Source organism: Podarcis vaucheri, assembly GCF_965113315.1.
Source record: "Podarcis vaucheri genome assembly, chromosome: 10".
In the NCBI taxonomy this organism is placed as follows: domain Eukaryota; kingdom Metazoa; phylum Chordata; class Lepidosauria; order Squamata; family Lacertidae; genus Podarcis; species Podarcis vaucheri.
This window is the reverse complement of record NC_138748.1, coordinates 76363381-76387798: the sequence shown is the minus strand read 5'-3', so window position 1 is coordinate 76387798 and position 24418 is coordinate 76363381. Positions and strand designations below refer to the sequence as shown.

Below are 24418 nucleotides of genomic sequence, written 5' to 3'. Positions count from 1 at the left end.
GTGCTGGTGGTGGTGGACTTGTTCTCCAAGATGGCACATTTCATCCCGTGTGCGAAGGTGGCCACGGCGGAACAAACCGCCAAACTGTTCATAGACCACGTGTTCAAGGTTCACGGTCTGCCACGGTCTATTCTGTCCGACCGCGGGCGGCAGTTCATCTCGAATTTCTGGCAGAAGCTGATGGGCTTCCTAAACGTCAAGATCAACCTGGCGTCGGCGAGACACCCGCAGACCAACGGGCAAGCGGAGCGGGTCAATGCCATCATGCAGCAGTACCTGAGATGCTATGCGAATCAACAGCCTGCGACGTGGGTGGATTACCTGCCGCTCGCCGAGTTCGCCTACAACAACACGAAGCACGTGTCCACGGGGGTCACACCGTTCTTCGCCAACAACGGGAGGCACCCCAGAACCTTCCCGGGACTGGAAAGACTGGTGAAGGGGGAGCCGCAGACAGCAGATACGTTCGCGTCGGAGTTGCAGGAGGTCCACGATCAGCTGCGGCGGCACCTGGAGCTGGCCAAACACGCATACAAGGTGCAGGCAGACAAACACAGAAGGGTTGGCGAAGAGCTCCATGTGGGAGACTGGGTCTGGTTAGCAGCCCACGCAGTGCCGGCCAGGTCGTTGGCCAAGAAGAAACTAGGGCATAAGCAACTGGGGCCCTACCAAGTCGAAGAGCAGGTCAACCCGGTGGCCTTCAGGCTGGCGCTTCCGGAGGGTTCCAGAATGCATCCGGTGTTCCACAGATCGGTGCTCACTCCCTACAAGGCACCACACAGGTTTCAGGAACCCGGAACGGCGCCGAGTCCGCTCCGAGAGGGAACCAGGCAACGGGGAGTGGCACAGGAGGTGCGCCTCAACGAAGTCACGGAGATTTTGGACTCCAGATGGGGGGAAGAGGGGGTAGAATACCTTCTCGCTAAGGAGGGCACCCCGGCCAGTGCCAACAGCTGGGTACCGGGCTACGCTTTAGATGAACCTCTGCTCAAGGAAGAGTTTCATGCCCTCTTCCCCCATAGGCCAATGCCAGCGGACTTTTTCGACGACTGGCTTTTCACGCCCACGCTTTCAGCCAGCACGTTCCGGGGGTTCGACTCGGATGAGCAACTGACACGAGACGCCCGTTCCCCGGAGGGCTCGCCCTCGGGATCTGCTTCGGAACCCTCGTATTGGTGGGATGATCGACCAGAGGAGCAGTGGCGCAGACAGTGGCTGGAGGGTCCAGGACGAGCAACGCCTCCAGAAGGAAGCGAGGGAGAGACGGACATGGACGTTTTCGGGGACGACCAGGGTCTCGAGCACGGCGGCACAGAGATGGAAGCAGAGGTGACCGTCGTCGACGAGAGCAGGGAGGAAGAACCGGAAGACTTCGGATGGAGGCCCGCCACGGGAAGCGAACTGTACCCGACATTCGTCCCCTTGACACTGCAGCACCCAGTTCCCGCACCGGAAGGAGGGGAGGGGGGAAGAGGGGGCTTCGAGTGGGGGATGGATGTCAGGGGTTCAGGAGCAGAGGCGAGGGCAAGGGAGGAAACAGAGAGCGAGGGGGAGGAGGCAGAAGAAAGGATGAGTGATGACGACGACCCGAGATCTCCGAGTCTGTCCAGTGAATCAGAAGATTCACAAAGAGGAGCACCAGTGGCAAGGGCAAGGGGGGAGACTAGGGGGACACCCCAGGAAGAAAGAGCCAGAGGGGACTCAGAGGGGAGCAGTTGGAGATCGGGACCAACGTCACCGCCAGAGAGTAGGAAAGAGGAAGAGAGCCAGGGAGCAAGCGCTGGCAGCTCGCAACAGGAGGGAGGGCACGAGTCAGGAGTGGCCACACCTTTATCGGGGAGCGAAGTGACGGTTAGACGGAAAGTGGAAGGTTGGGCGCGCGCGCCAAGTTCAAATGCACAGGAAGGTGGCGCAGTAGGCAGCCCGGAAAGGGAGCCAGGTCCTAAAGCCCGGCGCAAGGAGACAGGAGGGTCCGGGGGGTCAGCGTCAGAAGAATCCCGGAAGGAAGAGACCCCGGGGGGCAGAGGGACCCAGAGGAGAACTGTCAGACGGAAAAGGTGGAGCAGGGCTAGGATATTAAGTTGGTGCGCAAGGGGCGGAGACTCAGACGGAGCTTCGCCGATCTAAGCATAAGACGTAGGGTTGCACGCAGCAGCTCGAGAATGGAGACTGTAATTCAATAAAGACTTTTAGTTAACGATCGCTGGCTAGCGTGATCCTCTGTGAGCTCGGATCTGGAAGTAACCCTGACAGCGGGTTTCCGTTAAGGAACTCTTATGCTGGAAACGATTCCGAAAACAACCACTGTCGGAATCTGCAAGCGATTAGAGCAGACATGTTTGAGGAGCTCTGTCACACACAGAGGTTTGTGGAGTTGCACAAACTCTGAGGGACTACGATTTTACGCACAAGCAGCTAATCATCCCCTCACAGCAGTCTGACAGTCTTTGTACGCTGCCTGTGCAGGAGAAGGCATCATGAGCGACCCAGCCGGAACCGAAGGAGCAGGGGTTGGAGCTGGTCCAAGCTTGGAAGAAAGGTACTGAGCGTTGGAAATCCAACTGGCGCTGCATATGGCAAGGCTTGAGGAGAGAAGGGCTCAGGATGCAGACAAGAAGGGGAGAGCCACCCAGTTCACCAGAAAGGTACCAGGATTGGTGCAGAAGTTTGGGGGGGGACCCCAAGGACTACCATGCCTTTAGGACAGAGATGCAATATGCCCTCAATGTGCAGTTTGATGAATTCCCTGATGAGGAATCGCGAGTGGCTTTTGTGATTGGGCATCTTGAGAGGGGGGCGAGGGACTGGGTTAGACCCCTGATGGCAACGCATAATGACGTCCTAAAGGACACCATGAAGTTCTTTCGTGCAATGGATATCATGTTTTCCAGCGATATTGAGGAGGGAGTGGTGCGCAGACAGCTAATGGCTTGCAAGCAGGGAAGCCGATCTGTCCGTGAGTACTGGACTGAGTTTACCATGCTGGTTCACAGACTGGGGTGGGACTTATCGGCGGCACCCATTCAGATGCTATTTGAAGAAGGTCTTTCTTCGGCTGTGAAAGACGAATTGTCCCGGAGCCCCAGGGCGGTTTCTATGGATCAGCTGACCAAATCTGCGCTGACCATAGGAGCGTGCCAGGAGGCGAGAGCCTTGGAGAGGCGGGAAGGTAAGGGGGAACGTTGGAAGGAGTTACGCATTCCAGACATTCCTGAGCCAGCTTTCCCGCCGGCAGAGCCGATGGAAATCGGAACAGCGCGCACGCGCAGTTTCAAAGCCCAGCGAAGGGGGTAGGAAGGAGGGAAAAGGCGCCCGGAAATGCTATCTCTGCCAACAGCCAGGTCACTTTGCCAGAGTCTGCCCCCAGAGGAAGGAATGGCAAGGAATGGTGGGAGCTGTTGAGGGAGGAGTGGAAGAGATATCGGAGCAAGTAAAAGCCAACGCCTGGCTGCCACCGTCGGGGCACAGCAGCCAGGCCAAAGAGCAGTGAAAGTGCCCGCGCCAGAATCTCCCAAACCTGCCCTAGTGATAGAGGTGTCACTAGAGTTGCAAAACGGATACCCTCTGAAGATTAAGGCGCTGTTGGACTCAGGCAGCTCCTGCAATTTCATGAGCAAGGAGTTTGCAGCTGAACACCAGATACAGACGATCCCTTTAAGCAACCCCCTACAGGTGACCACGATCGATGGCAGGGAGCTGTTGGGAGGGGAAGTCAGCTTGCAGACCGTACCAATGACAATGAAGGTGGCAAGGCACACAGAACTGATAGCGTTTAATGTGGCCACCTTGGGAGGGGCTCCCATTATTTTGGGGATGAGCTGGCTGGCGTTACATGATCCACTGGTGGGCTGGCATCAGAGAGTGGTTTCCTTCGGTTCCGCACATTGCTTAGAACACTGCAGGGAGGGAAAGGGTTCAGCAGGAGCCCAAGCTACCCTAGCAGGAACGGAAGTAACGGAGAAGGTGAAGGTACCACGACAATACGCAGATCTCAGCGACGTGTTCAGCGAAAGGGAAGCTGACCAACTACCCCCGCATAGACCCTTTGATTGTCAAATCAATTTACTGCCTGGGGCGCAGCTCCCCGCAGGCAAGTTGTATGCCATGTCAGACAGAGAAATGCAGGAGTTACGAGAATTCATTGACAAGAACCTGAAGAGGGGTTTCATCAGAGAGTCAAGGGCAGTGGGAGGTAGTCCAGTGTTTTTTGTGGATAAAAAAAAACACGGACAAGCCGAGACTTGTGTGTGACTTTCGGGCCTTAAACGCAGTGTCAGAACCATTGGCCTTTCCCATGCCTAGAATAGATGACATTTTGAACAGGGTGCGGAAGGGAAAGATTTTTTGTGATTTACGTGGAAATTGATCCATTCAATTGCTCAATCCCAGCATTCCAAACTACCCCTATCACCATCTAGCATTTCCTAAAATTTACTCTTCTACTGTAATTACCATTATTATATTAATGTCATTGATACATGCGTATAAAACTTTAAATACAAACACCAAGACATTGCACTGAAACGTTCGGGAAATGCGCATGCATGCACTTTCCAAGAGTCTCATTCGAGAGCCAGTGGGGTGCAGTGCTTAAGAGTTTTGGACTAGGAACTGGGAGACCTGGGTTCCAATCTCCACTCAGTCACTGGGTGATGGCTTCACAGCCCAACCTCCCTCACAGGGTTGTTGTCAGGATTAAACCATGAGGGGGAGAACGACTTAAGACCACACTTAGCAACTTGAAGAAACAGGTGGTATATAAAGGCATCCAATAAATTTCACTAAGAAGAAAGGTAAGATTCTGCTCTTAGGCAAGACGAATCAGCTGCACAAATATAAGATGGGACATACCAGGCTTGCCAGTAGTACATGTGGAAATGACCTGGAGTCTTAGTGGACCACAAGACTAACATGAGTCAACATCAGCAAAATAGGCTGTTATTCTAGGCTGCGTCCAAAGAAGTCAAGTGTCCAGATCAAGAAAAGTAATAGCCCCACTTTCTTCTGCCTTGTTCAGACCACACCTGGAGTCCTGTGTCCAGTTCTGGGTGCCCCAATTTAAGAAGGATTTTGACAAGCTGGGAGGTGTGCAGAGGGGGGTGAGCAAGACAATTAAGCGTTGGGGAACCAAGCCTTCTGAGGAACAGGAAGGGCTGTCAGGTGGAAGATTGAACAAGCTTGTTTTCACCGGCTCTGGAGGCTGGGACCCAAACCAATGGCTTCAATATAAAAAAATTCCTTCCAGTAGCACCTTAAAGACCAAATAAGTTAGTTCTTGGTATGAGCTTTCGCGTGCATGCACACGAAAGCTCATACCAAGAACTTACTTAGTTCGTCTTTAAGGTGCTACTGGAAGGATTTTTTTTATTTTGACTATGGCAGACCAACACGGCTACCTATCTGTAACTGGAACAATGGCTTCAAATTAGAGACGCCCTTGGAAGGTTGTGGACTCTCCTTCCTTGGAGGTTTGTAAGGAGAAGTTTGAAGGCAATATGTCATGGAAGCTTTAGTTGAGAGTCCTGCAGTGGACTAGACGACCCAGAAGTCTCCTGCAGGTCTAAAATTCTATGATTCTCCCCTGTATGAACTCTTTGATGGGCCATGAGCTTGGTCCTCTTACTGAAGCTCTTTCCACATTCCAAGCACTGATATGGTTTATCACCACTGTGAATTCTTTGGTGGGAAGTGAGGTTGTCCTTCCGGGTGAAACTCTTCCCACATTCCAAGCACTGATAGGGTTTATCCCCAGTGTGGATTCTTTGATGGGCCATGAGGTTAGTCCTCTTACTGAAGCTCTTTCCACAATCCAAGCACTGATAGGGTTTCTCCCCAGTGTGGATTCTTTGATGGGCCATGAGGTTAGTCCTCTTACTGAAGCTCTTCCCACATTCCAAGCACTGATAGGGTTTCTCCCCAGTGTGGATTCTTTGGTGGGATGTGAGATGGGCTTTCTGGCAGAAACTCTTTCCACATTTCACACATTGATAGGGTTTCTCACCACTGTGAATTCTTTGGTGAGCCATGAGCTTGGTCCTCTTACCAAAGCTCTTTCCACATTCCAAGCACTGATAAGGTTTCTCCCCTGTGTGAATTCTTTGGTGGGAAGTGAGACTTTGCTTCTGGTTGAAGCTCTTCCCACATTCCAAGCAGTGATATGGTTTCTCCCCTGTGTGAATTCTTTCATGGCAAGTTAGATTGGCCCTTTGGCTGAAACTCTTTCCACAATCCAAGCATTCATAGGGTTTCTCACCACTGTGAGTTCGTTGATGGGCCATGAGCTTGGTCCTCTTACCAAAGCCCTTTCCACATTCCAAGCACTGATAAGGTTTCTCACCACTGTGAATTCTTTGATGGGAAGGGAGACTTTGCTTATGACTGAAGCTCTTTCCACATTCCAAGCACTTATAGGGTTTCTCCCCTGTGTGAATTCTTAGGTGGGAAGTGAGGTTGACTTTCTGGCGGAAACTCTTCCCACATTCCAAGCACTGATAGGGTTTCTCACCACTGTGAATTCTTTGGTGGGAAGTGAGGCTGACTTTCTGGCGGAAATTCTTTCCACATTCCAAGCACTGATATGGTTTCTCTCCTGTGTGAATTCTTTGGTGGGAAGTGAGATCGGCTCTCTGGCAGAAACTCTTTCCACAATCCAAGCATTGATAGGGTTTCTCCCCAGTATGAATGCTTTGGTGGGAAGTGAGACTTTTCTTCAGACTGAAGCTCTTGCCACATTCCAAACACTGATAGGGTTTTTCACCTGTGTGAATTCTTTGGTGATGAGTGAGATTGACTCTCTGGCAGAAACTCTTTCCACATTCCGAGCACTGATGGGGTTTCTCACCACTGTGAATTCTTTGGTGATGAGTGAGACTTTTCTTCAGACTGAAGCTCTTGCCACATTCCAAGCACTGATAGGGTTTTTCACCTGTGTGAATTCTTTGGTGAGAAGTGAGATTGGCTCTCTGGCAGAAACTCTTTCCACATTCTAAGCACTGATATGGTTTCTTACCACTGTGAATTCTTTGGTGGGAAGTGAGACTTTGCTTCTGGGTGAAGCTCTTTCCACAATTCACACATTGATAGGGTTTCTCCCCAATATGAATTTTTTGGTGGGAAGTAAGACCAGTGCTCACAGTGAAGCTCTTCCCACATTCCAAGCACTGATAGGGTTTTTCCCCTGTGTGAATTCTTTGGTGGGAACTGAGATTGGCTCTCTGGGAGAATCTTTTTCCACATTCCGAGCACTGATAGGGTTTCTCACCACTGTGAATTCTTTAGTGGGAAGTGAGACTTTGCTTCCGACTGAAGCTCTTCCCACATTCCATGCATTGATAAGATTTTTCACCACTGTGAATTCTTTGATGGGAAGTGAGACTTGCCTTTTGGGTGAAGCCCTTTCCACAATTCACACATTTATATGGTTTCTCCCCAGTATGAATTCTTTGGTGGGAAGTGAGATGGGAGCTCACAGTGAAACTCTTCCCACATTCCGAACACTGATAGGGTTTCTCACCACTGTGAATCCTTTGATGGACCGTGAGAGTCGTCCTGTGATTGAAGCTCCGCCCACATTCCGAGCACTGATAGGGTTTCTCACCTGTATGAGTTATTTGATGGGCTGTGAGATGGGTTCTCTGACTGAAGCTCTTTCCACACTCTTGGCATTCAAATGGCTTCTCCCCCCTGTGAATTCTCTGATGTTTACGGAAGGTTTTGCTTGTATTAAAGCTTTTCCTACATTCTAAGCACTGATAGGGTTTCTCGCCTGTATGAATTATTTGATGTGAAATGAGATGTGCACTCTTACTGAAGCTCTTTCCACATTCCAAGCATTTCAGTGGGTCCTCCCCTGTGGGAATTATTTCCTGTGAAGTTAGACTTTCATTCCAACAGAAATTTTTTCCCCATCCAGAGAACTGAGAGGGTTTCTTCCCAATAGCATTTCTTTGGTGGGTAGTCGAATGGGAGCTGTGACTGAAGCTCTCTCCACACTCCAAGAGTGGCAATGGCTTCTCCACTGTGTGGATTCTGTCATGGGCGTCCTTGTTCTCAATTTCCAAATCAGCACCACCTGCAATGAAGAAAGAAATGGATTAGAGCTGCAGGAAGAAATGGAGTGCCACTGTATTGAATATTGATCACTAACCCTTGTGATAGAGGAAGAATTCCATGCATCAACATTGCTGACCACACACTAGAGGTGGTCAGTGTTAGAAACAGAGATAGGACAGCTAGGCCATAAAGAGGACCTTATACCTAGGTTATGGGCTCAAAAATGGAAAGTCTAGGTGCACTTTCGTATGACAAAAATACAAAGCTGAAAAGGAATGGACTCGATGGCCCTTGTGGTCTCTTCCAACTCTATGATTCTATGAATGAACAGCAGCTAAAATAATATGTTCATTTTTCACATGGTCTAGTCCTTCCCCTGCCCGCCCACCCCCCACCCTGATTTTTTAAGAAGATCTTGTCACGGGACAGACAGGTAAGGGGAGAACAGAGAGAGAAGTTTTGAGGAAATTGAGCCTGGCAGAGCTTGCATACAATAACACAATGCACGCACCCACAGGTATATCACCACTTGTAGGTTTCAGATCCTCAGAAGACATCGAAAGCGAGACAGATGGGGGGGCTTAGTGGGGGGTGATGTCACGGGACAGACAGCCCTTGGGTCAAGGGAAAGGGGAGTATCAGAGCAGGGTCAGTCAGACAGGGAAAACAGGGAAATGATGGACAAAGTAGGGGAGGAGAAGGCGAAGAGCAGTCAAGTGGTGTCAGGGCTCTGCAGTACTGGAGAGCCCTGCCACCAACCAGGGAGTTCAGGAACAGAAGGGGAAGCGGTGCCTTTGGCACAGGCGAGGAGAGAATCAAAGACGTCTTGCGAGATTCCCACATCTGCTGGGTTGGAGAAGGAGCCGAAGGAAGCCACTCCCCGAATCTGACTGGTCAGATTCAGATGCATGATTTTGAACTGTAGCTGTTCGTACATATGTAAATAAAGAACTGTAAATATCTATCTGAATGAGCAGAGGGTGTTTATTGCGAAGAGCAGACACCACCTTGACAGGTCTCTCCTTCAGCCTTCAGAGAGTAGCTGGAAGTGGGGAGGCAGAAAAAGGTCCTCCTTTCCTTCCACTCCGCAGTTTTAATCTGAAATCTTAGGTGCAGTACTGCGCGCAGAGCTCAGAAACTGCTCGTGCCTATGAAATTCCCTGTTGCAAAATGCACCTATGGGAGTTTCAGACACTGGAGGTGGTGGATGATTTTGTCTCCCTAGGATGTTCTACCATAACCAACAACCTCTTCATCGATGCTGACCTGGACAAGTGTATTGGCAAGGCAAATGTGTTGCTAACTCTTCAATGCCAAGAGGGAGGTCTATCAGGATTGTGCCTTGAGCAAGCAGTTTGTGAAGTGAATTGTGGACAATTACAACCATTAGGGGGGGAAACCCTCAAAGTCTTCCATATGCTCCATATCAGGAAGATTTTGGGCAATAGAAGGCAGGACAGTGTCAACAAAGATGTGTTCTCCTGACCTCAGATTCCCAGCATGTTCCCATTTCATTCTCAGCAAGGTCTATGCTGGCTTCATCATGTCCATGGTCAAAACATGCTGATAGCTCTCCATTTAAGGTGAGTTTGGGGGGTATTAGAATCCCAAAATGCTGCAAGTGGCCCTGCAGACCTCCCTCAAAACCAGGGAGGCTTATCAGAGAGAGATATGTGTGGAATTTCTAAAGAGAGGTCATGATCCACAAGGGAGCCTTACTGAGAGAGGCCACAATCCTGTGATTCTCCTCCATGACTTCCTTATGCAGAGCTCTCTGGTCAGGATCCAGCAACGCCCATTCCTCATCTGTGAAATGAACAGCAACATCTTCAAAGCACACTGGACCCTAAGAGAGAAATGAAGAGGTCCTCTTTAGACAGCACTAAGGTTGTCTGCTACACATTGCTGTTTCTTTCTGCGCATTAAAAGGGGGGAGGAGAAGGTGGGGAAACCCCATTGTGCAACTGATGCGACAAGATAGGTGATTCCTGGGAACTATTTTTGAGGCTTGATGAACTGCTTAGAAGCCTGTTTTAGCATTCAATGATAACTCTACAAGTAAAACGACAATGACTTATGAATCATCCTATTGACCGTCAGAAGGTGAGTTAAGGCAAGGTGGCTGTTCCTTATTCTCAGCACATTAAGTTTCTCGAATGGCATTCCCAGCCTCCTGGCTTCTGTCTAGGCTGCCCTTGACAAAGAAGAAGAAGAGTTTGTATTTGATATCCCGCCTTTCACTCCCCTTCAGGAGTCTCAAAGCGGCTAACCTTCTCCTTTCCCTTCCTCCCCCACAACAAACACTCTGTGAGGTGAGTGGGGCTGAGAGACTTCAGAGAAGTGTGACTGGCCCAAGGTCACCCAGCAGCTGCAGGTGGAGGAGCGGAGACGCGAACCCGGTTCCCCAGATTATGTGACTACCGCTCTTAACCACTACACCACACTGGCTCTCAGAGCAGCTTGGACAGAAGCCAAGAGGAGGAGAGAGATTCCTCGGGGGCCAGAGGCACCCTGGCTGCCCCACCCCTCAGCCCCCTTCCCCACAGGGCTCCCTCCCTCTACCTGAGCTGCTTCCACAGCCGTTGCTTCTCCTTCACCACCAGGAATAGATGGAAGAGGAGGTCTTGCTGGCATCATCTGGTCACCTGCAAGAGACAGAGGTAAGTGGGAAGCCAAGAGTGCAGCTGCTCTCCAAAAAGTCTCACCTTCTGAGTGCATCTGGACATTTGGACCCATTTCATAATTTAGTTGGGTTTAAAAATACATCTCCCTTCCTTGGTGCTCCTGGCCCCAAGTGTCTACCCCCCCCCAAAAAAAAAGAGGAAAAGAACCCATGGATTTGTTTTGATATCCACAGAAAGGGACCAAACAGAGAACGGCCTCCTTCCTTACCCAGCAGCCTCTCTCTGGTGTCCAGCGGAGTCCTTTTGGTCTCAGAGGAATCTGGGCCCATTTCTGCAATCAGATCCTGCCTCTGAAATAGCAACAAAGATTCAAAACAGAGAATATGAGGAAGAGTTAGAAAAGGAACGACAGAGGCAAAAACTGAAGGGCAATCTGATAATATTCAATGGCTGCTTTCCAAAAAAGGATGGAGAATTTTCAGATACCCTCACTCACGTTCGGAGCCCCTTTGGAGTATCCAGAGGAAAGTCTCTCTCACCTGCTTCCTCTCCTCTGCCTGACTCAGGAGGAAACCTTCGGCCAGGGCCACCGCCTGGGAACTGGTCTCTGCTCCGCATTCCCTCACCCAGCTCTCCATCTCCAGAGGAAGGACAGCCAGGAACTGCTCCAAGATCACCAGGTCCAGCATCTCAGCTTTCGTGTGCCTTTCTGGCTTCAGCCACTGATGGTCAAGGCAGTAGAGTCGGCTGCAAACCTTCCAGGGTCCTTTGGCCTCCTGATAGCAGAACTGCCTCAACTGCTTGCTCTGCACCTCTGAGTGGAGAGTGTCCTCCTCTCCTGGGATCTTCTGCACAGTTTCCCCCCAGAATCTCCCACTGCTCCCCATTTCCATGGCCTGGCCTCTTCCTGCTTCAGGGCCAGCTGAGTCTTGCTCATCCATCTGTGCTCTCAGGAAGCCTCCAAGAGAGATAAAGGAATCCCTTGATCTTCTGCCAAGTTCTGTCTGTCCAAATCAGAGGTGCTAGGGAATTCTACAAACCGAATACATTGTTCTGTTACAAAACTGACATATTGCCTGGAGGAGAAAAATGTTCCGTGAGGAAGTATGTATGAGTCTTGGAAGAGCCAGCTCTGGACTGCACCACAACCCAGACTCTGAGGTTTCTATAAAAAGGAGAAGGTGAAGTAAGTCTCCAGCCCTCCTGGAGGGAAAGTGACCATGCAAAATGTGCAGGGAACTGTTGGTCTTTCCAAGAGATGAATCAGCCTGGTTGCTCCTGCCTTTCAGAGTTTTCAATCCAGGAATGAAGTCAGAACTGTGATTGACAAGTGAGTCATTTGTACTGAGTGTTATCTGAGCATTGGGTTATAGTGGGGGTCCTAACCCAGGACTCCTCAAGAGTTGCTCTCCTGCCCAACCCCACTTCAGAGCCCATTTATTCCCTTATCTGGCTAACTTCTGAGGGCCAAATGACATGTGGGTGGGGTCAAAGGTCAGCACTCAAAAGCAAATAAAGTGGAACTCGCCTTTCTATGAGTGTAATGCGTTTTCAACTGTTCTTATTGCTTTTTAAAGAAAATTGTAATCTGCTCTTGGAAATTCAGGTGACAGGCAGGGAACAAGCAGTAACGATGATGATGTTACATTGCTTAACGCTCCCCCTCCCCAGTCATGAATACTTGAGGGCACTCCTGGGTCCATCATGGTCGCTTGAGGCCCATGTCCAGCTCAGACTAGTTCCCCACCCCACAGACCTTTCGGGACAGAGAGGACATGGTCCTGGTCTTCCCTGCTCTGCGCCAGATGGAATGGTGGCAACGCTCTCTGTGTGGAACTGCCCTTGAAGGCGACTCCGCTACACATTCACAGCAACATCACAAAGCAATACTACTCAGCTCCTGAGGCCCACAGAGAGACTGGCTACTTTTCTAGGGAGAATGAGTCATCACTCGAGATGAATCCTGAGTTACAGTGACTCAGCAATTAGCTGTTAACAGTTAACAGCCAGCAAGCTTGAAAGATGTAGGCCTTGCTGCTCCTGCTCTCAAGAACCTTTGTCTCATGACAGCCTCCTATGGGGGAGACAGAGCAGAGGAGCCCCCCATCGCCCTCTTCTCCTTCTCCACAGATCGGTCTCCTCCTCTTTGAACGCCACCTTGATTGTGCTAACGGAGAAATCTGAGGGCTCCCTTGGACAAGAAACAAGGACACCAGCCAGGAAGACCAGAGCAAAAGAGCAGCCAGTCGGCTTGGTCTTGATTGAAGACTGTCGCCACAGGACTCCCACCTGCCACAAGGGGGAACAAGATGGAAGCCCCGAACAAAAGAGCCCCCAAACTTTTTAAAGCTGCTAATCCCCATGTTAAAGGGGAAGGGACCCCCGGCCACTGGGTCCAGTTGCAGTACAAAAGAGCCCCCAAACTTTTATTAGCGGGTGGCACTAATAAACCACAGAGCCTAGGGCTTGCCAATCGGAAGGTTGGCGGTTCAAATCCCCATGACGGGGTGAGCTCCCGTTGCTCGGTCCCAGCTCCTGCCAACCCAGCAGTTCAAAAGCATGTCAAGTGCAAGTAGATAAATAGGTACTGCTGCTGTAGTTGCATACATAAAAAATGTTTTATCCTTCTTTAACACCTTTTGGCCCACAATGCCCAAGAGGAAGGCCTCCGGTTTCTAAGGGAAGGTGTACTTAAAACACCTTTTTTAACTCATTGTAGATCATTTCCCAGCAGGCCTTCACTCTTGGACAAGTCCACCAAAGGTGAAAGAATGTCCCTTCAACCTCCTTACACTTCCAACATTTATTATCAGACAAGTGGTATATCTTGGCGAGCTTGACTGGGGTCATGTACCACCTGTATATCATTTTCATAATGTTTTCTTTCAGGGCATTACATGCCGTAAATTTCATACCGGTGGTCCATAACCTTTCCCAGTCTTCAAACATAATATTGTACCCAATGTCTTGAGCCCACTTTATCATGGCTGATTTAACTGTCTCGTCCTGAGTGTTCCATTTAAGCAGCAAGTTATACATTCTCGATAATACCTTGGTCTTTGGTTCTAACAGCTCTGTCTCAAGTTTCGATTTTTCCACCTGGAATCCTGTTTTTTTATCCAACTTAAAAACCTCATTAATTTGGGCATAATGAAACCAGTCTTGCACTCAAAAGCAAATAAAGTGGAACTCGCCTTTCTATGAGTGTAATGCGTTTTCAACTGTTCTTATTGCTTTTTAAAGAAAATTGTAATCTGCTCTTGGAAATTCAGGTGACAGGCAGGGAACAAGCAGTAACGATGATGATGTTACATTGCTTAACGCTCCCCCTCCCCAGTCATGAATACTTGAGGGCACTCCTGGGTCCATCATGGTCGCTTGAGGCCCATGTCCAGCTCAGACTAGTTCCCCACCCCACAGACCTTTCGGGACAGAGAAGACATGGCCCTGGTCTTCCCTGCTCTGCGCCAGATGGGATGGTGGCAACGGTCTCTGTGTGGAACTGCCCTTGAAGGCAACTCCGCTACACATTCACAGCAACAACACAAAGCAATACTACTCCGCTCCTGAGGCCCACAGAGAGACTGGCTACTTTTCTAGCGAGAGTTAAAGGTAGGTAGCCGTGTTGGTCTGCCATAGTCAAAATAAAAAAATTCCTTCCAGTAGCACCTTAAAGACCAACTAAGTTAGTTCTTGGTATGAGCTTTCGTGTGCATGCACACTTCTTCAGATACACTGAAACAGAAGTTGCCAGATCCTTCTATATAGTGAGAAGGTGGGGAGGGGTATTACTCAGAAGAGTGGTGGGAATGGGTGATTGGCAGATAGCTGAGATGAGCCTGTTGACGACTCTTAACGACTGCAATAGGACTTACAGGAAAAGGCAAGGGGAAAATGAGTCATCACTCGAGATGAATCCTGAGTTACAGTGACTCAGCAATTAGCTGTTAACAGTTAACAGCCAGCAGGCTTGAAAGATGTAGGCCTTGCTGCTCCTGCTCTCAAGAACCTTTGTCTCATGACAGCCTCCTATGGGGGAGACAGAGCAGAGGAGCCCCCCATCACCCTCTCCTCCTTCTCCACAGATCGGTCTCCTCCTTCTCCACATCACCTTGATTGTGCTAATGGAGAAATCTGAGGGCTCCCTTGGACCAGAAACAAGGAGACCAGCCAGGAAGACCAGAGCAAAAGAGTGGAGGGGTGAAGGTCAGGATGACCAATGGAGAGCCAGGCTAAGGACCTCTAAAGCCAGGCTAAGAACCTCTGAAGCCATATTATAGAGCCATCTAAAAAGCTAAAAGCACATTTCTCTTTCTCCTGTTTACCACTTTGCCACCTTTTGTAGAGGCAGCTAGCTTGCAAGGATGCGGTTAGGGTAGCTTGCACCTGAGGTTAAGCCATTTCTGAGAAACGACCCCTGACAAACAGGACGTAGCTAACCGCCTAGAGAAACTGTCAAAACCACAGGACGCAGTTCTAGGAAACACCAGCTAGGGGTATTTCCTGGAACTAATAAATAGGTTATAAGCCAGTAGCGCCACCTAGTGGAATAGGCAACTTGGAACCGAAAGGACACACCAATTTATTAATTGGTTGAGCTTTAATGAATATGCATCAATGACCATAGGAAATTGTCAATCATTGGCTAAAGGGATGCCAAGGGGCTGAACTGTGCTTTGCAAGAAGGTATATGAGTTAGCTACCCCCAAGGAGGGGTGGGCATTCTTCATTTTCCTGAATGCACCCTATTTGCTTTTTGTCTGACAAAAATCCAAATAAAAAAAAACTTTTTCTTTAAGAAACTTTGCTGCCTGATTTTTTTCATTCCTGGTCTGTATTTCTGAAGTCCCTTTCATTTCTGGTGCCAAAAGTGACTCGGATCAGAAGGACTTTAAGTGTCCTCAGAGACCAGGAGGCAGCTCCCTTGCCCTCTGGGCAGTGACGGCGGAGGGCCAACAGACCTCCTGGCTTCCAGGTGCACACCGAACCTTTTCTTCGGAGGGGGACAGAAGGCAACTTGACCCTCTTGCTGTATCCTGGGACAGAGGACAACGGATTTGAAGAGCCGAGGTTGGGAGGACAGGGCAGAGAACAGCCGGCTGGGGTGAGTACATGGCAACAAGCCCTGAGGGGATATAAAATCCTCCTGTTAATTAAGGAGAAGGGAGATCCTGATCAAATCTCCAGCGTGGATAGTGGCATTAAGGAGAAGGGTTGACCCAACCACCCACGCTTTGGTATTAGGAAGGAGAAAAAGGGGGGGCACAGGGTGGTTAGTGTATGGTACAACGTCTGGCGAGAGAGGCATTTTGTGCATGTATGTGTGTTACCCCGGGGCATTCCCCTGGGGTCGTAGCAACAAGTACTCCATTTCCCAGTCGGGCGACCGCACCTGGGTGAGAAAAGTTGCGAAATGAATGTGTGAGTGTTTGGTGTGGGGACGCTGTACAGGGCCATACTGAAAATGGGAGGGGGGAGGCTTGAAAGGTCCAGTAATTCCCCTTCAATGTATGTTAAACAACTTCAAGAAGGGATTCAGCGGAGACTATGGCATAGACCAGGGGGGGGGGGACATCCTGACCAGATCCCCTATATAGACAACTGGCTGAAGGTTGTAGATGACAACCCCCCCCCCGGTTGAAGAAATGCAGGACTGAACATTGCAAAGTCACTCCCTCATGTCAGGTTTTGGAGAGGGAAGACGTCCAGAAGAAGTGCAGTGTTTATGGAGAAGAGTGTACAGAACAGTAAGCAGTTATTACTGCATTAACAGAGGAAAAAATAAATAAATAAACTTTCAAGAAAAGACCATGAAACAGGATGCTGCTATAGAATTAATGTAACAGGATCTTGAGCAGACAAATGAAGGACTTAATAGATTAAACACAAGTCATTTAGAAGAGAGGTCTCAACTAATTCATGACCTCCAGAGGCATGGAAGAGAATTTGACAACCTCAGAGAGGTTTTAGTTGAGAAAGACAAAGAAATTTCTGCTATTATTTCAAATACAAATGTGTATTCTGAGCAGATTAATATTCTGAAATGTCAGATCAAATGCAAAGAGTATGAAATGCAAGACAGGGAAATTGCTGAAAGATGTACAAACCAAAGGTGTGAACAGTGGAGGCAGAAAGCTTTCAGAACTTTCTGAGCAGTTAAATGCAATAAAATCAGAACTGGCTGAGGGAAAAATTGAAAACGCTAGTAAAACAAAAGAGAATGAAGAATTTGTTAGGCAAAACAAAGAGACTAGCCAAACAGTTAAAGATCTTCATTCTGCAATCAATACTTGTGATGTTACTTAAAACAACAAACTCATGGAGTGTGACTCACAAATTAAATTGCTTAAAGAACAAATAAGTAAATCAGCTAAAAATTGCAAGAAACAGAAATAGAATGTAAGGAGGAAACAGACCATCTTAAATCCCAGGTCGATGAACATATCTCTGCAAAGGAGAAATTGAACAAGTTACTAAAATTAAAAGAAAAACAAAGAACAAAGTTTTGTGAATGAGCTGAAATCAGTGAAAGATTCACACAACCAGCTCACTTTACAAAATGAAAAAAAAAAGGGATGAAGATTTAGCTAATTTATCCAGACAACTTGCTGAACATACTGACCATCTAGAAATTGTCAGAAGGTCACTGCAAGGAAAGGCAGAGATTGTGATATCCCTAAAAGACAAGCTTAAAGTTGTGGAGCAGCAGGCTTTTGCAAAATCGGGATCCTAGGCTTCAGTATTTTAGCAAAACCTCTAAATGAGAGTACCAGAGGAAGAGAAAGAGACCCCTTTGAGTGGGGACCGGCCCAACAAGAAGCCTTTGAGACTATCAAGCAATTAGATTCCACAGTGAAAGGCTGGCCACCCTGTCTGTGGGCTGTCACTGCCACCGTCACACTAGTGGAAGAAGCAGACAGGTTCATGTTTGGCCAGGAGATGCATGTGAATGTGCCCCATTCGGTTCTCACCCTTATGGAATATAAGGACTATACAGGCTGAAACAGGCTTTGCCCAACCCATTGAGAAGTCTGCAGGCGCAGTGGAAGCTTGTGAAGTAGACGTGCCTGATGCTCTAGAGAGACCAAAGGGTCCTAGCCATTTTAAGGGCCAGCCTTGATTCTTGGCTGTTGCCAATAGTCCAAGGGAAGAAGTCCTGGGTCGCATGGCAGGAACTGAAGACAGCATGTCAGGCCACAGTGGCAGCCAGACCAGAGGGGGCTGGGCTGTAGGACGCCCAGAAAGCCCAGAGGGGGCTAGAGGATGCCCAGAAAAAGTACCAAGCCCAGAGGGGGCTGAGGCTGTTTTGGGAAGCTGTTTCTACGCTTCAATAAATCTGTGTGATGGACTGTGGGCTGGAAAGAGGCTGAGAGAAGGGAAGAGGAAGGCAGTTACAAGTTGTTTCTCAGACAGCAGAGCACCCAGAAGTGGGGGTGCAAGCCAGGCAAGCCGTTCCAAGAGCTCTAAGAAAGCCAAAGTCTCCAAGAGTTGTTTGTGCTCTGAGGCGAAGTCCAACAGCAAAAGGCATTGCCCTGCAATTGGCAACTAGATGCAAGGGTAACGTCCAGAAGTTGAGATGTTACTAGAAGCAGTATGGGGCCCCGAAGAGATTGCCGTGATGCACTGCAAAGGCCATCGGAGAGGCCGGGACATGGTCACTAGGGGCAACCGGAAGGCAGACAACGCAGCTCGTGAAGCAGCTTTGAAACCTCCACCAGCACTCAACGCAGCCCTCATCCCACAACTCACTCCAGACGATGTGGAACCACGCTACACACCGGAGGAACAACAGTTGGCACGCCAGGAAGGAGCAACACTCCAGGAGGGATGGTTCCGTCTACCAGACAACCGTGTTTTTGTGCCCCAACATCTGGCTACCGTGATTGTGAAGAATTACCACGAGTCCACTCATCTAGGGGGTCCAGCTGCCAGAGTACACCTTGGGAGACTTTTCTATATCACTAACCTTTCTCAACTAGTTGCTGCTATATCCCAAAAGTGTGTCCTGTGCGCCAAGAACACCCCCAGACAAGGCCACCTTCCCCCACCGGGCGTACAACACGTGGGCTTCACCCCTATGGAAAGCCTGATTGTGGACTTCACTGAACTACCTCCAGTTAGGGGCATCAAATACCTGCTTGTGTTTGTCTGCACCCTGACGGGTTGGACAGTGGCCTCCCCAGAAGTATTGGCAGTGACAATGGCCCTGCCTCCATTGATGAAGTTGTGCAAGAAGTGTGCAAGGCACTGCAGATAAACTGAAGGCTACACGCAGCCTACAGACCCCAGAGTTCGGGAAAACCTGAACTTATGAATCACACCTTGAAGACCCACTTGGCCAAGCTGACCCAGGAGACGGGACTACACTGGATAGATGTCCTGCCCATTACCTTGTTTCGGATTCGGAGCGCTCCAACCAAGAGACTGAGACTATCACCCTTTGAACTTTTGTATGGCAGACCACCCGCTTTCGTCCGAGACATCCCCGCCAGTTTGGGGCGGGTGGGAGATCACATCACTCAGGAACAAGTGCAATTCCTGTCCCCGTGTGTGTTTGCTTCCCTTTCCAGGTACTACCTCGAGCCTACACCGTGCAGTCTCGCTGAGCCGGTACACCAGTTCCAGCCGGGTGACAGCGTGGAAGCGCAACCCCCTCATCCCTAAGTGGCGAGGCCCGTATACCGTCCTCCTCTCCATCCCAACTGCGGTGAGAATGCATCACACGCGTCTGATCATCACCTTGTGTCTGACGCTACCGGAAACGCGTTGGGCCACGGGCAACAAGACCCCGCGTCTGATCATCACCTTGTGTCTGACGCAACCGGGAACGCGTTAGGCCACGGGCAACTAGATCCTGCGACTGATCATCACAAGGACTTTCACAAGGACTTTCCCCTTTTCTCTATTATGTTCTGTATTGATTTGCTCTATGTCCTATTGTCCTGACCCCACTGAGCCATACCGACCCTATTGGCCTGCGGACCTCTGCTATGACTGGTTCGTCTTGCCAGTGGTAAGAAATGGCGTGCTCATTGGCTATTGGGAACAGGGGTTTGATGAGGTTGCCGTATTGAAACATCCCACTACCCCACTGTGGCTTCTCTTCCACACCACTGTCCAGCGCACATGGGTACTGCTCCTACGGGAAGTTGCAGAGACAGTCGAAATCTATCGAGTTCTGGACCGCTCTTGCTGTTGTGGGGGGGGGTAACCAACTGTCACTCAGGGGGTAGAGCACTGTACCAACCCCATCTGGTAGACCAGGTCCTAATCTTAATCCAGGTGTTGCATGGGACGGAGCCTATCTTAATGCAAATATTGCAGGGGAGGGAGCCTGAACCAGGTGCGCATTGAAATTGCTGAACAAGTGCCAGTAAATCCTGCAGCCCCACCTGTGGTTGTCGTGGTGGCTCGAGCCTCCCATAATCCCGGAAGAATACCTGGCCTGGTAACTCCACACATAATACCCTTGAATGTGGTAGGGTATTCTTGTGGCTACATAAGGGTTGCCACCCCAGGCTTCAGCCTCCATAGGCCCTGGTCAGAGACCACGTAGGTGACCTCCACCCAGTAGGACCAGCCTTTGAACTTTACAGAGTCTATTGCCATCCCTATAGTTCCCGAGGCCTAGCAGTGTATCAGTGCCAGGCGGCCACTTTTCCCTGTGTAGAGTGGGAATGTTTTGTGTGTAGACGCTGTTCACGCCTCAGTAGGGCCAGGAGTTAGAGGCCCACATGACCTGGCCTTCGTGGGCCCCCATCCCTTTGGCCTGTGGTATTTCTGTGTTGGTGGTACAGTTCTTTGTTCTGGGGCACTGAACATCCCTCGAATCAGGATGTGGATCATACCCTGCCTCCTGATGGTTCTCACCTCTCAAATGGCCACAGGGTGGAGGGAGAACACCTTCCTGAACATGACCACGGCTGTGGCCAAGAGCCTGAACAGGTCTGAGTGCTGGGTATGCGTGCGAGGTCACGATTCTGAACACCACCTACGTGGTTCCCCAGCACCATATTTGAAGACTTGACAGGGTCATAGAGGGAGGCCCGTGTATCCACAGGAGTGTACATTTCCTGGCTCTCTATGATATTGTACCTATAGGTCCATCAAGCGAAAATGGAGAACCGTGCCGGTCAGCATTTTCGTGATGGAAAGGGGGGAATGGAGGGGTGAAGGTCAGGATGACCAATGGAGAGCCAGGCTAAGGACCTCTAAAGCCAGGCTAAGAACCTCTGAAGCCATATTATAGAGCCATCTAAAAAGCTAAAAGCACATTTCTCTTTCTCCTGTTTACCACTTTGCCACCTTTTGTAGAGGCAGCTAGCTTGCAAGGATGCGGTTAGGGTAGCTTGCACCTGAGGTTAAGCCATTTCTGAGAAACGACCCCTGACAAACAGGACGTAGCTAACCGCCTAGAGAAACTGTCAAAACCACAGGACGCAGTTCTAGGAAACACCAGCTAGGGGTATTTCCTGGAACTAATAAATAGGTTATAAGCCAGTAGCGCCACCTAGTGGAATAGGCAACTTGGAACCGAAAGGACACACCAATTTATTAATTGGTTGAGCTTTAATGAATATGCATGAATGACCATAGGAAATTGTCAATCATTGGCTAAAGGGATGCCAAGGGGCTGAACTGTGCTTTGCAAGAAGGTATATGAGTTAGCTACCCCCAAGGAGGGGTGGGCATTCTTCATTTTCCTGAATGCACCCTATTTGCTTTTTGTCTGACAAAAATCCAAATAAAAAAAACTTTTTCTTTAAGAAACTTTGCTGCCTGATTTTTTCATTCCTGGTCTGTATTTCTGAAGTCCCTTTCAAGAGCAGCCAGTAGGCTTGGTCTTGATTGAAGTCTGTCACCACAGGACTCCCACCTGCCACCAGGTGGAACAAGATGGAAGCCCCACACAAAAGAGAACCCCAACTTTTATTAGCGGGTGGCGCTAATAAACCACAGAGCCTAGGGCTTGCCGATTGGAAGGTTGGCGGTTCGAATCCCTGTGATGGGGTGAGCTCCCGTTGCTCGGTCCCAGCTCCTGCCAACCCAGCAGTTCAAAAGCATGTCAAGTGCAAGTAGATAAATAGGTACTGCTGTGGGGAGAAGGTAAATAGTGTTTCCGTGCGCTGCTCTGGTTCGCCAGAAGTGGCTTAGTCATGCTGGCCACATGACCCGGAAACTGTCTGCAGACAAATGTTGGCTGCCAATAAAGCGAGATGAGCGCTGCAACCCCAAAGTCGTCCGCAACTGGACCTAACAGTCAGGGGTCCCTTTACCCTTTACCTTTAATCCCCATGTTATGCCCCCCCCAACTACATCACTCATACATCACGGTTACATCATGAAAGGGGAGGTCTGGTGGCAGGAATCTGAGCATCCTGGACCCTGCCCCATGGTTCCCCCTGCCTTCCACCAAACACCCATCAAGTGAAACAAAACAGATACTTACTTTTCCCAGCCAAGTGAATCACACCCTTTTGTCTTCATCTGAGTTTGGTATTTCTGGAATGGCTACCTGTCTGGTACTCAGGTATCAGGATGCCAGGGATTATCACTCAGGCAGAGGGGCTGCTGAGTAGCTGAGCTCACATGTCTATGTGGATTTCTGAAGTTTTCCCAGTGAGTCAGTACAGAGACATTTTTCAGTGAATTCTTACATTTGGTATCGTGCAGCAGAGGCCCTTTGAATAGAGAGGAAGAAACTGTGATGAAGTGTTTTGTGGGGACAAATCACACAAGTCACAAAAGTGATTATGCTGATTTTGGTAGTGGGCTGCATGTGCATGAGATCTGCTGGAGGGGCAACCCCCCCAACCTATACATCAATTCCTGCAACCACTGGTGGCCTCCCTGCCTCTTGTGGGAGGGAGTTCCACAGGTTTTACTCTGCCCTGCAAGAGGAAGCGCTTTCTCTTCTCTGCCCTCCATCTTCCTTCCTTGCACAGGTGAGGTTTTAGGTACCGAATGTCCGAACGTTTCCATCCACCTACAACCTCTGTTATAAAAGGGGACTGATCTATACACCTGAATGGGGTTTCTCTGCATGCATTTCCCCACTCCTGGATCCAAGGGGCCAGCAGCGCATCCATGCAAAGGAAGAGCAGAGCTGCCGCCCTCCTGCGACCCTCCGCGCCCTGACTTGCCCCCCTCTCGCCATGCAGCGCTGGGACCCCCGCTCTCCCCATGGGCCCTATCCTGGGAGAGAGGAGACTCACCAGATCCCAGCAGGCGCACCCAGGCAGCCTCTGCAGAGCCGAACCAAGGGGACCCCCACACGCCCGACTTCTGGCAGGAAAGGGGGGGATTGGGCTTTCGCTCTGGAGGACCCTGCCCCCGTCTTACTTTCCTGTCTAGGAATCTAGCTCGTTTCTGTTTAACCCTTGGCAAGCCGAGCGCACCCAACTCACGCCTCTCCCTCTCTCGAGAGCCGGAGCATCGCGCACCAATGGCAACCCGAGAAGGCGGAGGAGGAGAGGTTTATGGATTACTTCCGGCAAGGGATACCTTCAGTTTTGGACAGCAGCTGAAAGGCCCCCTAACAGCTGGCCCCTGAACAAGGGTCCTAAGAAATCTTCACTGGCTCCCGGTCCATTTCCGAGCACCATTCAAAGTGCTGGCGCTGACCTTGAAAGCCCCAAATGGTCTCAGCCCAGCAGAAGGGAAGGAGCGTCTCCACGTCCATCGCTCAGCCCGGACACTGAGGTCCAGCTCCGAGGGCCTTCTTGTAGCAATGATTTTTAAGGTACCAGTGACCCACTCAAATTGTGTCCCAGAATTGACAGACGCAGCAGTGGAGAAAAAGAAAGCGATATTTATTGCTGAGCAATAATTGACCCGGTTGAATCCTTTCCAGAGACTGGGCTGCCCAGCTCTAGCGCCCTGAGGCTTTATATCTGAGTACATACATCATTGATCGTGACATAATCGAATACAATCGCACACGGCAGCAAAAATAAAACCAATGAGCGCATTCAAGCCTTGCCCCCTGATCATGTAAAGAGTTCCCTCCCAACTTCTGCTTTCTTCAGTCTGAACATTAGTCCGACCTTTCCCCGAATAAAAAGGAGAAAGGAACTGTATTCAGCCGTTAAGCTCTCCTACGCAACATCTGCCAAACAGGGACATTTTGCGGTTAGCATCTTCCTGTTTTCAGCTGCTCAGGACCCTGTCTGGACAGGAGGAAAATGCCAGCACAGCAGATTTATTGCTTCCCCCCTTATGTTAGCGAGACATTGAGAAGAACAAGGGGAGAGAACTGGGACAGAGTTCATTTTGGATTTTTCAAATCTAAGCATTTTGCCCTAAGCTTTGCAGAAGCCTTCATGATTCAAACATGGATAAAAAGCATTATAAGGATATATGGTTATATATGGCTAACTAATTATATGGAAAGCATAAGGGTATAATTCCTCCAGGGGGTCCTGCTTCATTCTGGCAGGTCCCTCATTGCGAGAAGTGAGGTTACAGGGGGCCTTCTGGGTTGTCCTGACTGCCCTGTGGAATGCCCTCCCACCAGATGTCAGGGAGATAAACCATTATATGACCTCCATAGACGCCTAAAAGCGGCGCCAGGAAGCTTTTAATGTTTTATGTTGGGTTATGTTTTCTTTTATTCTTTTGGAAGCTGCCCAGAGTGGCTGGAGAAATCCAGTCTGATGGGTGGGGTACAAAAAACACGTTGTTGTTGTTGTTGGACACCCAGCTTTTGACAGCTAGCTAGGCAGGGATTAAGGGCTGCTTCG

At 49.7% G+C, this 24418-nt stretch overlaps 1 protein-coding gene and 1 long non-coding RNA gene across 3 annotated transcripts; one reads left to right on the top strand and one right to left on the bottom strand.

The window, feature by feature from the left end:
• The first annotated feature begins 4350 nt into the window (after positions 1–4350).
• Positions 4351–7752, top strand: LOC309541497. Its single transcript, XR_014223754.1, has 2 exons — positions 4351–5155; positions 7607–7752. It is a non-coding gene; the product is annotated as an uncharacterized lncRNA (long non-coding RNA).
• On the bottom strand, positions 7211–23418 carry LOC309541325 (zinc finger protein with KRAB and SCAN domains 1-like). Of its 2 annotated transcripts, XM_082239085.1 has the most exons (7): positions 22892–23418; positions 22126–22357; positions 11216–11708; positions 10945–11026; positions 10615–10697; positions 9772–9898; positions 7211–8071 (listed from the first exon to the last, which is right to left on the bottom strand). In XM_082239085.1, the coding sequence occupies exons 3-7, from the start codon at positions 11615–11617 to the stop codon at positions 7275–7277; spliced, it is 1491 nt and encodes a 496-aa protein (XP_082095211.1). In that variant the 5' UTR covers positions 11618–11708; positions 22126–22357; positions 22892–23418; the 3' UTR covers positions 7211–7274. The 2 variants fall into 2 exon arrangements, with proteins under 2 accessions (XP_082095211.1, XP_082095212.1); XM_082239086.1 differs by lacking the exon at positions 22126–22357 and having other exon boundaries at positions 11216–11612; positions 22894–23418.
• Positions 23419–24418: the final 1000 nt, after the last annotated feature.